At 50.8% G+C, this 15,000-nt stretch overlaps 2 protein-coding genes across 2 annotated transcripts in view; one reads left to right on the forward strand and one right to left on the reverse strand.

Annotated features, from left to right (window-relative positions):
* Positions 1-5,733, forward strand: part of DDX11 (DEAD/H-box helicase 11) — a 44,520-nt gene extending 38,787 nt beyond the window's left edge. The window contains exons 24-27 of the mRNA XM_060245737.1: positions 48-132; positions 2,584-2,659; positions 4,447-4,601; positions 5,556-5,733. Coding sequence (XP_060101720.1) covers positions 48-132; positions 2,584-2,659; positions 4,447-4,601; positions 5,556-5,600 — 361 coding nt within the window. The 3' untranslated portion in view covers positions 5,601-5,733. The remainder of the gene's footprint in view (positions 1-47; positions 133-2,583; positions 2,660-4,446; positions 4,602-5,555) is intronic.
* Positions 5,734-8,633: 2,900 nt separating this feature from the next.
* WASHC1 (WASH complex subunit 1) overlaps positions 8,634-15,000 on the reverse strand; it is a 44,045-nt gene continuing 37,678 nt past the window's right edge. The window contains exons 6-10 of the mRNA XM_060245738.1: positions 14,271-14,475; positions 12,554-12,715; positions 12,002-12,160; positions 10,965-11,033; positions 8,634-8,973 (exon numbers count right to left, since the gene is read on the reverse strand). Of these exons, the coding sequence (XP_060101721.1) occupies positions 8,825-8,973; positions 10,965-11,033; positions 12,002-12,160; positions 12,554-12,715; positions 14,271-14,475 (744 nt within the window). The 3' untranslated portion in view covers positions 8,634-8,824. The remainder of the gene's footprint in view (positions 8,974-10,964; positions 11,034-12,001; positions 12,161-12,553; positions 12,716-14,270; positions 14,476-15,000) is intronic.

The following is a 15,000-nucleotide window of genomic DNA, read 5'->3' on the forward strand; positions in this document are numbered from 1 at the left end:
GGTGTGACTTTTTTTGTGTGTGTGTGTACTCTCTGTCTCCCCTCTAGATGTGTGGTCATGGTGGGCATGCCTTACCCCAACATCAAATCTCCAGAACTCCAGGAGAAAATGGCGTACCTCGATAAGACAATGGTAACGGCACGGATTCTTTGCTTTTAAGTCAGAGGCTCATAGTTGGGTTATAAAGATCCTGTGCTCTGTGGCTCAGTTCCATTTGCTATGCTTGGGAAAGAATCCCTCCCCCCAGTGACAGCCAAACAGCTAACCTACCAGGGGTGCAAAGTGCTGTACTGTCTTTGCTTCATTCATCTTGACATGGAGGAGAGGCTGAAATTATTTCACATTCTTATGGGAGAACAAAGGTCAACAGCTTGATTCTAATGCGTTTTAGCTCTTGGATCACCCACTGTTTCATTTAATGCATGAAAATTGGCTTGTAGGATTGAACATGCAAGCTTTGCACACTTGGGACACCTTAGGACGAGGCAAGACTCCTGCACTCTTGCCTACCGGGAGACTTTCTGATATTTGAGGTGAAGGGGAAAGATACTTGTGCTTGACCTGCAATGATTGACTTGCACATGACACATGAAGTTGCCTGAGACCAGATCTGACCCTTCGCCCATCAAAGTCAGTATCGTCTACTCAGACTGGCAGTGGCTTTCCCAGGTTCTCACGCTGAGGTCTTTCACATCACCTCCTGCCTTGTTGTTTTAACTGGAGATGCTGAGGATTGAAGTTGCAGCCTTCTGCTTAAGGCTTTACCACTGAGCCACATGCTCAATGGCCTCTAATCCAGCTGTGGTTTTTTATTAATGCTGCAGAGCAGGAGAGCAAGGGGAAGCTACTGTCTAAAGGAGCTGGGTTGTTCCATTTGATCATGCAGTTCTATAAGCAGAGTACAGTCCTTGTTCCTTCAGGCAGTCAGAGGGCTCCCAAGGTGCATTCCATCACTGGCCGTTCAGCAGGGCCTTTTTTGTAGGAAACGCCCAGCAGGAGCTCATTTTCATATTAGGCCACACCCCTTGATTTCAAGCCAGCCGGAACTGTGTTTCTGTGCATTCCTGCTAAAAAAAAAAAAGCCCTGCCCTTCATTATGAATATGGTCTTTGCTCTACAGAAGCCCATGCATGGGTACGTGCCTTCAATTTGTGGTTTCATCTATTTTTTGAGGCCCGTGAGGGCAGCTTGATAAGCCTAGCCTTCAGGGACTCTTCTAATGCTCCCTGGCTCCGGCTTTTTGAACAGAAGTTTATCTTTTGTACATCTTAAGGTGGAGGGTCTTTTTTCTTCCTCTGTAAATCGATGCAAAAAGCACCTGGCCAAACTGAATTATGCCAGAGATAACGAAGAGTAATACCCATTTTTGATGCTCGTAGAGCATGTTCTCTGCTTGCCTTAGGCCTTCTGTCTAAGGCAAGTTTGGTGTAGTGGTTAGGTGTGTGGACTCTTTATCTGAGAGAACTGGGTTTGATTCCCCACTCCTCCACTTGCACCTGCTGAGCTGGCCTTGGGTCAGCCATAGCTCTTGAAGGAGTTGTCCTTGAAAGGGCAGCTGCTGTGAGAGCTCTCTCAGCCGCACCCACCTCACAGGGTGTCTTTTGTGTGTGTGTGGAGCGGGGGGGGGGGGTGTTAAGGTAAAGGAGATTGTGAGCCGCTCTGAGATTCAGAGTGGAGGGCAGGGTATAAATCCAATATCTTCTTCTAAAGGTAAACTCCCTTCTTACTTAGACTCCCTGGTTAGCCCAAAGTTATGTGTTCACTATTCAGCTGCCTTTTTCCAATGGCATTTCTAGGTTGTCTGCTAAGGATCTCTCTTCTCAGATCGGTTATGCCCTTGCCCCCCTCAGTCAGTGGCCTCTCTTCTGCATATTCTCCTGCTGTCTCCCTTATGTGCTGCGGTTTAGGCTCAAATGGATCGTCCCACGCCTTGATAAAAGGAGTGGGCTTCCTCTAGCAGCGTTAGAGCAAAAGGTGCGGTTCCTCTTAGAAGATTCTGATTCCCAGTGCGCTTATTTTGTTGCTCGATTTCTAGAGGTTGCAGGGAAGAATTGAAGAGAAGTGTTTTTGGACATGGGCTTTAAGTTTTTTCGGTTTTGTTGAAGGGTTTAATGCAGTTGGGGAAGGTGTGGCAAGTTTGTGTGTGTGTGTGTGTGGGGGGTTGTCCTCTTCCAGTCTGGAGGCTTTGCTCAGTTCCTGCGGGTTTTGTCTTGTTCCTCCTATGTGGCTTCTGCTGAATTCTTACAGGAGTTGGCATGCCTATAATCTCCTCCTAACACTTGCAATATCAGACGGAGGTTCTCGTCCCCCCCTTTTAAGGATACCTGAGGGGAGCAGCCCTAAAGCCCTTCAATGCATCCCTCTTTATCCTTGCTCAAACCCAGCCACAAGTGGCAGCAGATGGGAAACTCGCACAGCCAAATCAGGGGACAGTTTCCTGCTTTCAGTCCCCTCTGGCAGCAGCCATAACTTAAGCAGCCCTTTGTTTCTGCTGTCACTCACACGGCATACAGGCAGGAAGGCTGGAGCTTCTAGTCTGACTCCATTCATACCTTCTGCTGTCTTGCTTTTGCCTCCCTCCAGCCCAAGACGGCAGGCCAAGCACCAGGCCGGACGCTGATTGAGAACTTGTGCATGAAAGCAGTGAACCAGTCCATAGGTAAGGAGGCAAGCCATCTGCAAGGCTGACGCCAGGATTTTTTGCCTTCCCGTCACAGTTGCTGCCCAGCTTGGTGGCTCCTGCAAAGCCAGCAGCTGTGCAAGTCTCCGGCGACCCAAAGGGCAGAGGAGCAGCTCCTGAGTAAGCTCTCCACGATAGGGGTTCTCAGGCTGAGACTCTGCTCTGGGCAAAGGGGCTGGGAAGGCTTTGTTGGCAGGGAGAAAGAGAACAGGTGCTGCTTTCCTTCCACCCTCTTGCTGTATCAGTCCCAGCAGCAAAGAGCGTGGGCCTCTCCTGAAGGAAGCTTCGGTCTCACCCAGGGAATCAAAATTCCCGTTAAACCAATGGTGACTGGCTTGTGTCTTTTCTTTTTGAGTTCAGAGTTTGGTGCCGTCAAGTCGCAGCCGACTTATGGTGACCCTGTGAGGTTTTCAGGGGAAGAGATGGTTGGAAGGGGTCTCCCCTTATCTGCCTCTGCATAGCAAGCCTGGATTTTCTTAGTGGTCTCTCGTCCAAATTGGAAGCAGGGCTGACCTTGCTGAGCTTCCGAGATCTGGCTAGCCTGGGCCATTCAGGTCAAGGCAAAAACAAGCCATCTGAAAGCAGTGCAGCACAGGCTCGGACCCCACTGGGGTGAGGTTTGGGTGGTGAAAGGCGGCCCCCTGTAGAGCAGGGGTGTCAAACATGCAACCCAGGGGCCGGATCAGGCCCCTGGAGGGTTCGTATCAGGTCCGGGAGCGAGTCTACTTTCTCCTACCTCTCTCTTGCTTCCTTCTGTATCACAGCTTGCTTTGTGCAATCGCACAGCAGCTATAGAGCAAAGCCTCGGTTTTTGCCATTGGCTGAGGCTCCTCCCTTAGGAAGGAAGGGAAGGAGAAAGAGCTTGCTTTGCCAGGCTCTCTCTGTCACATAGCAGAGCTATTGAGCCAAGCCTCTTTTCCTTCTACTGACTGGGGGGAGGGAGGGTAACAGCCAGAGCTTCCTTTGCCCAATTCCCTTGATCACACGGGAGAGGTCCAAAATCTTTAATTGTGTTTGTCTGTGTCCTTTATAAAGTTTATATCTCCGCTACCTGGCATTACATTTTATGACACACATGGCCCAGCCCGCCAAGGTATCGTTTATGTCAGATTTGGCCCTTGTAACAAATGAGTTTGACACCCCTGGTAGGGTTTTGAGGCAAGAGATGAACAGAGGTGGTTTGCTATTGCCTGCCTCTGCATCTAGCCTAGACTTCCTTGGTGGTCTCCCATCCAAATACTAGCCAGGGCTGACCCTGCTTACCTTCTGAGATCGAATGACATGGGCTGCTGCGGTGAACGAATGAACCCTGTTGGATGATTCCCTCAAGCTAAGCCTGATCATCCCTTTCTTTTAGCTTCAGCTGCCAGGGTCATTTCCACAGCAGCTAGAGCAGCGGTGGCCAAATTGTGGCTCTTTCACACATAATGTGTGGCTCTCAAAGCCCCCACTGCCCAGTCAGCCAGCCTGGAGAAGGCATTTGTCTCTTTAAGTGCATTCTCCAAGCCAAGCCAACTGGTAGCTTGGAGAATGCATTTAAAGTTAAAGTTGCTTTCTTTCCACCTCTCCCTCCTTTCTGTTTTCCTTCCAGCTCAAACATCTGACGTTTATTCTGTGTGGCTCTTACGTAAAGCAAGTTTGACCACCCTTGAGCTAGAATTTCTTGCTTCCTCGGCTTTCAGATGGGGGCTGAGAAAGCAGGGTCTCCAGGGGGCTGTCAACCTGCAGGGGCTCTGAGTGGTTTCTTTCTGATGTGTCTCTGCCAGGGAGAGCCATTCGCCATCGAGAGGACTTTGCCAGCATTGTGCTCTTAGATCACCGCTACGCCCGCCCAGCTGTTTTCAACAAGCTGCCCCAGTGGATCAGGAACAGCACCCAGGTCAAGGCTGCTTTTGGGCCAGCATTTGCTGCCTTAAGGAAGGTGAGGTGCCAGACTGGGCTCTGCCAATTCATTATTCTGCCCTCCCTCGACCAGAGGCACAAGAGCACCCCTGGTGGCCTCACAGGGCCTTGCAGGCCGCTGATACTGAATGCAGGCCTGACTCGCTCTTGCCTCATTGACTGCTGCCTTGCCTGCTGGTAGTTTGGGCCAGTCTGGCATACATGCAAGGACTTTGTTCCTGTTGTTTGCCCACAAGCCACTGTCCTGCCAGACTTTATGGTCTCAGTTGCCTTCCTGCCCAGACTGCTGTTTTGGCTCACTTGGAGGCCGTAAGAATGTAAGAGAAGCCATGTTGGATCAGGCCGGTGGCCCATCCAATCCAGCAGTCAGTGTCACGCAGTGGCCAAAAACCAGGAGCCACCCGGAGGTCCCCCTGCAGGGCCAGAACTCCAGAAGCCCTCCCACTGTTGCCTGCCCCCCAAGCACCAAGGATGCAGAACATCACTACCCTAGATGTAGTGCTCCATCTATACCCTGTGGCTAACAGCCACTGATGGACCTCTGCTCCATGTTTATCCATCCCCTCTTGAAGCTTTCTATGCCTGTAGCTGCCGCCATGTCTTGTGGCAGTGAATCCCATGTATTGATTACTCTTCTGGTAAAGAGAGGCCCTGCCTTTGGTGTAGTGGTTAAGTGCATGGACTCTTATCTGGGAGAACTGGGTTTGATTCCCCACTCCTCCACTTGCAGCTGCTGGAATGGCCTTGGGTCAGCCATAGCTCTGGCAGAGGTTGTCCTTGAAAGGGCAGCTGCTGTGTGAGCCGCTCTCTGAGACTCTCGAGATATAAATCCAATATCAACTTCATCTTCTTTGCTGTTATCCAATTCATGACAGGTGCTTTTTCTCCTGCCCCTCGCATTAGACCCCCGATTTTATCCTCCAACCTCAGCAGTGACCTGAACGATGCCTGTTCTTATTTTCCTGTCTCCTAGTTCCACTCTGAGAAGAGATCCATTTGCGAGTCGGTCTGTGCCTGATGGTGATGGACAACTTCCCCGGCTGTCCTTTGCCTGGAGTGCAGCTGAATGCAATCGCTCCAGCCTGCCTTCTGCCCTTGCTGCTTTTTAGATTTCTTTTAAAAAGCAATAAATAAAGTTGTTGGATCGTGCACATATGGGAGATTTTTTTTTTTTGCTGCGACGGCTACATGATATTCTTTCCCCTGTCAGAACAGGGCATTGTACGTGGACAAGCCTAATGGTTCGTCTAGGGGCGAATATTAGTGTGGCAGCTGAGGGTTCAGGATTACAGGGCAGCCTCGAACAAAATGGAGTCTGGCGCTCGCCGTAAATGACTTCTGGACTTTGCCTCACAGATTCCACCCAACTCTGGTCATTTTGTTTTTCCGTCTTCGCGGTCTTCCCTCATTACCCTGCAGCTCAAGAGGAGGCACTTGCCTCTGTCAGGGAAATTGGTTGGGGAGGATTCAGAAGAACCCCTGAAGGCTGCAGCTGTCTTGCCGTAGAACCTGCTCTGATCTTTCCTTGACCTTCTTTCTCTGGTCTTTGAAGCAGAGGAGGCCTCGGCTTCTTCGCTACGCAGCGGCGGTGCTCACAAAGGGTAGCGTTCATGTATAAGATGAAATAAGGAAGCAGGTCAAAAGGACACGGACCGGAGGTTGCTTCGGCTTTCAAAATGTTCAACCCGGCTGCTGAAGCTTTAATGAATCTTGCCTCTCTTCTTAAAGAAAGCTTTAGGTTTTTAGACTTCTCTGAACTTGAAGGCAAAGGAAGAGACTGCCGGCGAACCAGCATGGGAGCCAGGAGTGTGGAAGTCTAACGTCTTTGGGGGAGAGGAGGCCAAGAACCTTGGAGCTTGGGGCCAAAAGGCCTCACTCACTATCTAGAAAACGTTTAAATGCTTTCAAGTTCTGATGAAAGGAAGAGAATGATGGTGTGGAAGCTGCATGTGACATTCGCTGCCCGCTTTTCCTTGCCTCCCTGCTGGCAGCTGTAATGAGGGGAGGGAGCTATGGACATTTGGGGGGGGGGTCCCACTTATTTGCTCAGAAAAGACATAAACATAATTTTTAATTTGTGATGAACCCATCTGAGATCCACCAGGGTTCTTCAGCGTTCCTACATCAGTGCCCAGAGAGCCTGGTATGACCTCCAGCGATTACGGTTTGCCCCACTAAGGGTAGCTGGGGAGGAGGGGCACCCTGGCCCCAACTACAATGATCGAGCCTTGATGCAGTTACCACAAGCATCCATCAGCTGTCTTCAGCAAGGGCAACGACAGCAAAAGGAGCTTAAGAGTTTGTAAATTCATGCTCCATTACATGAGCAAATGCCAAGTGTTTTACTAGGGCAGCTTAACCCATCTGTGCGTGTGGGGGGGGCAAGGGCCAAGTTGACACCACACCTACAAGTTCACTGCTGCATTGGCTTTTCACATTCTCCAGCCAAAAGGCACCAGGCATCAAAATACATTCAAATATAATGCAAATACCTTCCAAATGTTCTTGATTTCAATTGTATATAGCTATGTTCAATATTAAAATTCAAATATAATTTTTTTTTATTTATACCCCGCTCTATCCCACAAGCGGGCTCTGGGTGGCTTACAACATTATATATATATATATATATATATATATATATATATATATATATATATATATATAAACTATACACACCAGAATTGTAGAGATATGCCAGTTGTACAAATACTTCAATACATCACAACTCCATTGTCCCCCCATAACTTTCATTCATAATACAAGATTGCTATTAACTCCACAGATTCCCAATGAAGTGGCAAAAGACAGTTCATTCGGCCTTCACAAGATGCCCCTTCCAGATATTCCAAGATGTTTCAATTATGTCTTCCTCGGTTTTGAGGCTCTTAAAAGAAACCCAATTTCAGGTTCTTCAGACACAGACATGGAGTTGAATTGTGTATCTGTACAACTGGTATATTGCTACAATTTTGATGTGTATTGTTAATTTCTAAATATTTTTTGAATGTTGATATTGAATATAGTTATATATGATTAAAATCCAGAAATTTGGATGGTGTTTGCATTATATTTAAGTTTATTTTGATACTTGGTGGATATCCAATTGCATTGTCTAGACCAGGGGTGGCCAATGGTAGCTCTCCAGATGTTTTTTGCCTACAACTCCCATCAGCCCCAGCCAGCATGGCCAATGGCTGAGGCTGATGGGAGTTGTAGGCAAAAAACATCTGGAGAGCTACCATTGGCCACCCCTGGTCTAGACCAAGGGTGTCAAAAATGCAGCCCGGGGAATGAACCAGGCCCCCAGAGGAGTCTTATCAGGCCTCTGGCTGTCATCTGCTTACTTCTCCGTCTCTCTTTCTTGCTTTTGCATAACAGCTTGCTTTGCAAGGTTTGCTCAATCGCACAGGAGCTACAGAGCAAAACCTGTCTTCTGCATTGGCTGAGGCTCTTGCCTTGGGGAGAAAGGGGGGAGGCAGAGCTTGCTTTGCTTGGCTCTCTCAATCTGAAATGGGAACACACACAGCCTGGCCTGACATGGCCCGGCTGGACAAGGTGTCATGTCAGATCTGGCCCTCATAACAAATGGGTTTGACACCCCTGGGTCTAGACACCTAAGACACTTTGGTTTTTGCTTGAACAGAACCGGGCAGTGTGGCCTCTCCTCCTGCTTTCATATCAGAAAAAGAAAGAACAACCTGCAGCTGACTACCTTGTCCCGCTTCTTCATTGACACATGACCAAAGGACACTCTTTCCTAGAAGGTGGCATTGGAAGCACCCTGGGAGACAAAGAGGAGGGTCAAAGAGCAAGAGCACCTCCTGGGATCTGCAGATCTTTGCTGCTTGGCCGCTTTCCAAGCCAACCCCCACCCCCTCTGGCTTCAGGGGAAAGCACAAGGGACTGCTGGCAAGACTTGCCCTCAAGGCACGACACTGGACACTCCGCTCCCACTGCAAGAGAAGGACCGGGCTTTGACCCCTCTCGGATTGCAGGCCACCCTCCAGTAGACACAGGCACTCGAGAACACAGAAGAGAAGGGTCAGCCTTGCAATGGGGTAACTGTCTTTGATGCTGCTTAAGACTCTGCTACAGGAGGGCCTTAAAAAAACAAAAGCAAAGGCAACAGAAGTCCTCTGACCACAGATAGCCCCAAGCGGGCTTTTCCCTCCCTTTTCAGGCTACTGGCCCCATATTTGTGGCAGGGAAGGGAGCTCCAAACAAAACGCCTGGCACAATCTAAGACTCCCAGTCGTCTTCGTCCTCGCCTGGCGGCTGCTGTGGGGGTGGCAGCGGTGGGATGGTGTCCGATATGCGGCCGAAGGCACCCCCCGGGGCACTGGGAGCGTTGTTATCTCCACCACCTCCAGGCCCCTTGCCAGAAATACCTGCAGGAGAAAGGAAACACAAACATACCGTGAAGCTGGTGGTAGCTCAAGACACGCTACAAGGCAGGGCTGCACCGCTGAGATTTGGGTGTCAATGACAGAGCGGAGCCCCATTGAGAGCTACAGCCTGCCAAGCTCAGCAAGATTAATGAGAAAGCATTTGTTCAGCTACTCAATCAGTGTTTTGCACTTGTGGAAATCAGACGGATGGAACCAGGCTGGGAACGTATCAACGTTCCACATCCCTACATTCGGTGGCAGAGGTCCAAGGGACTCAGGGAATCTGTCAGATTGCAGAAAAATGCACAGTCCTCCAGGAGGACAAGGAATGAGGAAGCTGATCAGCAGGGGCAAGTGGAATCTAACGGGTCAGCAACACTATGGCACCAAGTTTGGGGCAAGGAATCCCTGAATAGTGATGACACTTTGCCAAACCTAAAAGGCATACTGTATCATGTAAGATGGGTGCTGGTCTTAGTGATCCAGATCCTCTTTTAGTTTAACAGAGTGTGTCTGGCTTTAATGCAGCAGTGCTGGTCTCAGACCTATCATGTGCTTGCAAGACTACAAAGTTACACAGAGCCAGGTTTCAGGTTGAAACTAATAACTATTCTAGAAACACATACTTGATAGTGCAGAGTAGAGAGATAAAGACAGTTCCTATGCTGTCTAACTAGGGGATGGGTGCAGATGCTGAGAGGAAGGAAGGAAGGAAGGAAGGAAGGAAGGAAGGAAGGAAGGAAGGAAGTTGCTTTCCCCTAAAGAGTGTTTGATCACTTCCAAGGGAGTCAGTAACAGTAGAGCAGGGGTAGCCAAAGTGCAGCTTGGGAGCCAGGTGTGGCTCTTTCACACACATTCCGTGACTCTCAAAGCCCCCGCTGCCCCATTGGCCGGCTTGCAGAAGGCATTTCTCTCTTTGAAACACTTCTCAAAGCCAAGACAGCCATCAGCCTGGAGAATGCATTTAAAGTTAAAATTGCTTTAGAACAGAAGAGAAGCCATGTTGGATCAGGCCAATCAGGCCCGGGGCTAGGGGTGCCTGGGCCCCTAGGCCGAACCCACTTCTCTACCCTCCCACTGTTATTTTTGCATGCGCAAAGCGTGCGCACGCCAATCACAATGAGGTCACTGTCACTCTCACCCCAATTTTGCCACAGCCTCCCGAGCCTCAGGAGACCTCGGCAAAGTCTGGCAGGGCAGTGGGCGCACTTTCAGTGTACTTGCTGCCCCGTCCTCCACCTTGCCATAGCCTCCTGAGCCTCGAAAGACCTCGGGAAAGGATGGCCGTGGTGCGGGCACAGGACATGGGGAGAGGGTGCCTCATAGCGCCCCTAGGCCAAGTGGCGCCCTAAGCAGCTGCCTAGTTGGCCTACTCCCACACGCCAGCCCTGAGACCAATGGCCCATCCAGTCCAACACTGTCACACAGTGGCCAAAACCCCCCACCTCTCCCTCCCCTCCCTCCTTCCCTCAAACTTCTGATGTTCTTGTTTTCCAGCTCTCAAACATTTTCCAGCTCTCAAACATTTATTCTATGTGCCTTTTCCATTAAGCAAGTTTGGCCACCCCCGCACTAGAGTAAACAGGAAGATGCTTCGTGTCTGACAATCTGCCTTCAACTCTGGTTGCTTGCTTCTGGAGGCTGAGGCACTGGGACGTTGCATCTGGTACTTCCAACATATTAAAGGCTCAGAAGGCTAATGTAAGTCAGCCAGATGTCAAAAAAGGGAAGGAAACAAGAAAGTTCCAAATTACCCACACAACTGTCCTTAGCACTAGTGTAAGGGTCAGAGAGAAAGCTTGCAATTGCCATGGATTGCACACCCACTCAGAGACAAATGTGTACAATCCTAAGAGGAACCCTGGTGGCCAGGATTGGGACTCCTTGCTCAACTGAGAGAGAAGCCCTGCTTTCTGCTGACAGGAGGTGCAGGACGGTCTCCACAGGAGCTCAGCCCTCCTCACCCTGAGCCTTGCTATACGCTGACGTACCTTTGCGCCGGAGAACTAGCTTGTTGAAGAGATCTGACATCAGGTCTCCACCTTGCCCCGTGGCTCTCACTAGAGTGGGGAAAACACACAAAAACACACCAATTCCATGCAACTGCTCGGATGGGCTCACAGATGCCATAGCCAGGGCCAGCCCTGTCACTTGGCAAACTAGGTGATTGCCTAGGGTGCCGGCCTTCTGAGGATGCCAAATTGGGGGGCCCCCCATGTGACTCGGCGATGTTATCAGTGCAGAGGGGGGTGCCAGAAGTCAGCCTTGCCTAGGGTGCCAGACAGTCTAGGGCCAGCCCTGGCAATCGAGCCACGCTTGCTACACACGCCTGTAGCCTCAGCATCCACGGATTCTCATCTGAGCCAAGCTGGAGAAAACGGAAGTCTGGGGCAGAGGGAGAAGGATGCCAATAAAGGTCAAAGCCAAGCCGCTTCTGTGCTTTTCAGTGCAAGAGCCCTAAAGGGCGGAGAGCCTTCCTGGAGGAAGGAATTAATGGGTTGCTGGAGTGGGGGAGGAGGTGAATGGGGTCTGTGCTCAAGAAAGGGAGGGTCTGGCTGGGGACTTGGAGCCCTTCTGGCTCATGTTTGCTAACCAGCTGTTACAGCGATTAAGGCAGGGATCCTGCCAATGTTCCCCCTCCCCCGCCACTTGCCAAGGGTTTTTAGAAAGGCAGGGCCAGCTGGGTCTTTTGCCCAGCAAGACTTCTGATTTGCCATGCAGATTTTTTTTTTTAAAGTATTGTTTGGGCAGCAGCTGCCACTACAGCACAAAAACCTCCACTGCACGGCTGAAGTTATGCTGTAGCAATCATTTTGTGACTGGCTCCGCCCCCCTGTGGCAGCCATTTGATGATAGCTCTTTTTCTACCGAACCTGCTAGGCTGTCAGAATTCCAAAGATACCCACATGCTCAGAAAGGCTGCGGTTTCCTGGGTTAAGGGTTTGCCATGATCGGACTTAAACAGGCCATTACTGGAGGAGCCCTCAAGATCTAGCTGGGGAAGAGGAGTGGGGCGGGTAGGCGGCACCTTGTTCCTGCTCCTTCTGCTTCTTCTTCTCCAGCTTCCGCTCTTTGACGCTACGGAGCTTCGCCTTCCCAATGCCGCCGGCCTGGCGGATGGACTCGAGTAGGGTGGCTCGGCCGCTCGAGGGGTTCACGACTTCCTTTGGTGCTCCTTCGAGAGCAGCTGCAGGGGAGAAGATAGTAGGGTCTTTGCCAAGCAGCAGCTGCAAAGTTACCCATTTGTGTTCTGCAAGCCCAGCAAGTCTTCCTTCTCCACTCCTACCCCATCCCCCCGCTCCTGCCAAAGAATCAAGAGGGGTTACTCCAATCAGCAGCAGCACTGGGTTTTTTGCTGCCCCGGGTTGCCCCCATGGGGGGGTCAGAGTGAGGCCACGTGGCCTTTCATCCACCTGCGTCTCAGGTGGGCGAAAGGTGTGGCGGGGCCACTCTGCCTCGCTCCAAGGCTGTCTCCTCTTCCAGAGAAGGCCTGAAGGCGCCCGAGGTGGCTGCCTCCCTCACCTGCTCCTACCCACCAGCCATGCTTCTGATTGGTCCAGCAGTGAGCCTCGTGCCTTACCTGATGGTGCTGCATTGCTGTTCTCTTCGCTCATTGGCTGGAACGGCTGAGAGGGGGGTGGGACCTGAGGAGGTGGTGGGGGTGGTGGAGCACTAGCTGGCATTTCAGGGGGAGGTGGGGGAGGAGGTGGGGGTGGCGGGGGAGGTGCACCTTCCGGAAGATCTGCAAGTAGGGAAGTGAGTGTTAGTAGTCACAAAGGGGCTCGGTGAAAACACTGGCCTTCTTACCCAACCCCAGCTCTTTAATAATCCTGGTAGACTTGGGTGCCCTCATTCTGCAGAAATGCTATGCTTTCTGTGTTTCTGGAATGGTGCCGTACTGTGTTTGGAAAAGGGAATCAATGCAGCAGAGCCAATTCCGCCACAGAAATGGCATGTCACAGAATCATAGAATCACAGAGTTGGAAGGGGCCATACAGGCCATCTAATAGCCCGACCCCCTGCTCGATGCAGGGTCAGCCTACAGCATCCTTGACAAACGTTTGTCCAGCCACTGCTTCAAGACTGCCAGTGAGGGGGAGCTCACCACTTCCCTTGGTAGCTGTTGGATAACTCTTAGGGTAAAAAGTTCTTCCTAATATCCAGCTGGTACCTTCCCGTCCTTAATTTAGACTCATTATTGCAAGTCCTCTCCTCTGCTGTCAACAGGAACAACTCCCTGCCCTCCTCTATGTGACAGCCCTTCAGATACTTCAAGAGAACAGTCATGTCCCCCCTCAGCCTCCTCTTCTCCAGACTGAACATTCCCAAGTCCCTCAGCCTTTCTTCACAGGGCTTGGTCTCCAGGCCCCTGATCATCCTTGTTGCCCTCCTCTCCATTCTGCCCACATCCTTCTTAAAGTGTCCTTGCTGTGGTCCCCTTACTTTACAGCTAGTTTAAAGCAGCTGCCCACCAGATGCAAGTCACTGCTACCTTTAGGGCTCACGTGGCTGAAGCTAGTCGATTCTCCCCTCCATCCCTATTTCCAGCTGCTCACAAGAACAAGCCACCCAGAACCCCATGGCTCTGCCCTCTGATCCAGCAGTCACTGTTCATCTATTTTAACTCGAAAGCAGTTGGCGGAGGGTGGCGGGGGGGTGGGGGAGGGAAGGAGACACGGCCGCCCCTTTATTTGCTTCTGCCTCCAGATGATACATTATTTTGGGGGAAGCACCATGTTCAGCACTGCTCCATCTGTTCCCGACACTCCGCTCACGGGGGCAGAGTGGTAGGAAACGCGAGCTCGAGTTAACGAATGTCTCAAAGAAGCTAGCTGCCTTCTGCAGTAAAAAAAAAATCACAGTTACCATCCTATTCAGAAGGCAAACGAGTCGCTTGTCACGCTCTCCCTCCCTGGTAAATACTGGAAGATCTGTATCCCACGTGGAGGAGGGACCTCCAAGGCTAACAAAAAATTCAGGAGTCACAAAATGAATCACAAGGCTCAAGACTATTAACATCAGCAACAACATCAGTCGGAGCTGAGAAGAAACGGCAGCCACTGAAAGCAATCCCAGACACTGCCGTCCCCCCTCCCCCCCCCCCCCAAGCAAATGCTCTCTCTGCAAAATTTTGGTTTGGTGCCTAAATACTAGTAAGGAAGGAGTGAGGAGGAGATCCCCAGGGAGTGCTGTCACTGAAAAATAGCTGCGTGGTGTGCTTGTCCTTTGTACCGAGAAAGTACAACCCCAAATTAAACGAGAGAGTTCGAAAGGAGAGGAACAGACAGAAGGAACACCTTGTTGGAAGGGCTCGGCAGATTCTGTGTTGAAAGTTGGCAGCTCGGGAATGGCAGTGCCAGGGGCGGAAGGCGCGATGCCAGGCCCAAGGTCAGCGCTATACATCAGATCGGCGGCAATGCCAGGAAGGTCAGGCAGATAGGATGGCACGTCTATCTCCGGCACTTGTCCCAAGTCCGGCACGTAGAAGTAGCTTTCAGGCACCTGAAGCCCATGGAAACAGAAGGGGGGGCGTGTTACAGCTGTAGCAGCACTTTTAGTGGTCTGACGAGGACAACACGGAACAGGGGAGCCACTGCCCTCCTTGGGTTTCATTCCACACACAGCCTTTAACTCCCAAGCCACTCTCCTCAGATGAACCTGCCCAAACATCGCTGTTTAATTTTGATTACTACCAAGTGATGACATTCTTTTTAGTATTTGTGTGTGTGTGTACATGTGTGTGATTGCATGCCTGGAAGTCATGGTGACTTTCAGGGGTTTTTTTTAGCAGAAATGCACAGGAACGCAGTTCCGGCTGGCTCGGTGTCAGTGAGTGTGGCCTAATATGCAGATGAGTTCCTGCTGGGCTTTTTCTACAAAAAAGACCCTGTGAAACTGTGGTGGTGTCAGGGTTGTGTGGCCTAATAATATAAATGTGTTCCTGCTGGACTTTTTCTACAAAAAAAAGCTCTGGTGACTTCTGGTGCCCCCTAGTGGGGCTAGGATGTTTTTCAGAGAGGTGGCTTG

The sequence above is a fragment of the Heteronotia binoei genome, chromosome 8 (genome assembly GCF_032191835.1).
Source record: "Heteronotia binoei isolate CCM8104 ecotype False Entrance Well chromosome 8, APGP_CSIRO_Hbin_v1, whole genome shotgun sequence".
Classification (NCBI taxonomy): domain Eukaryota; kingdom Metazoa; phylum Chordata; class Lepidosauria; order Squamata; family Gekkonidae; genus Heteronotia; species Heteronotia binoei.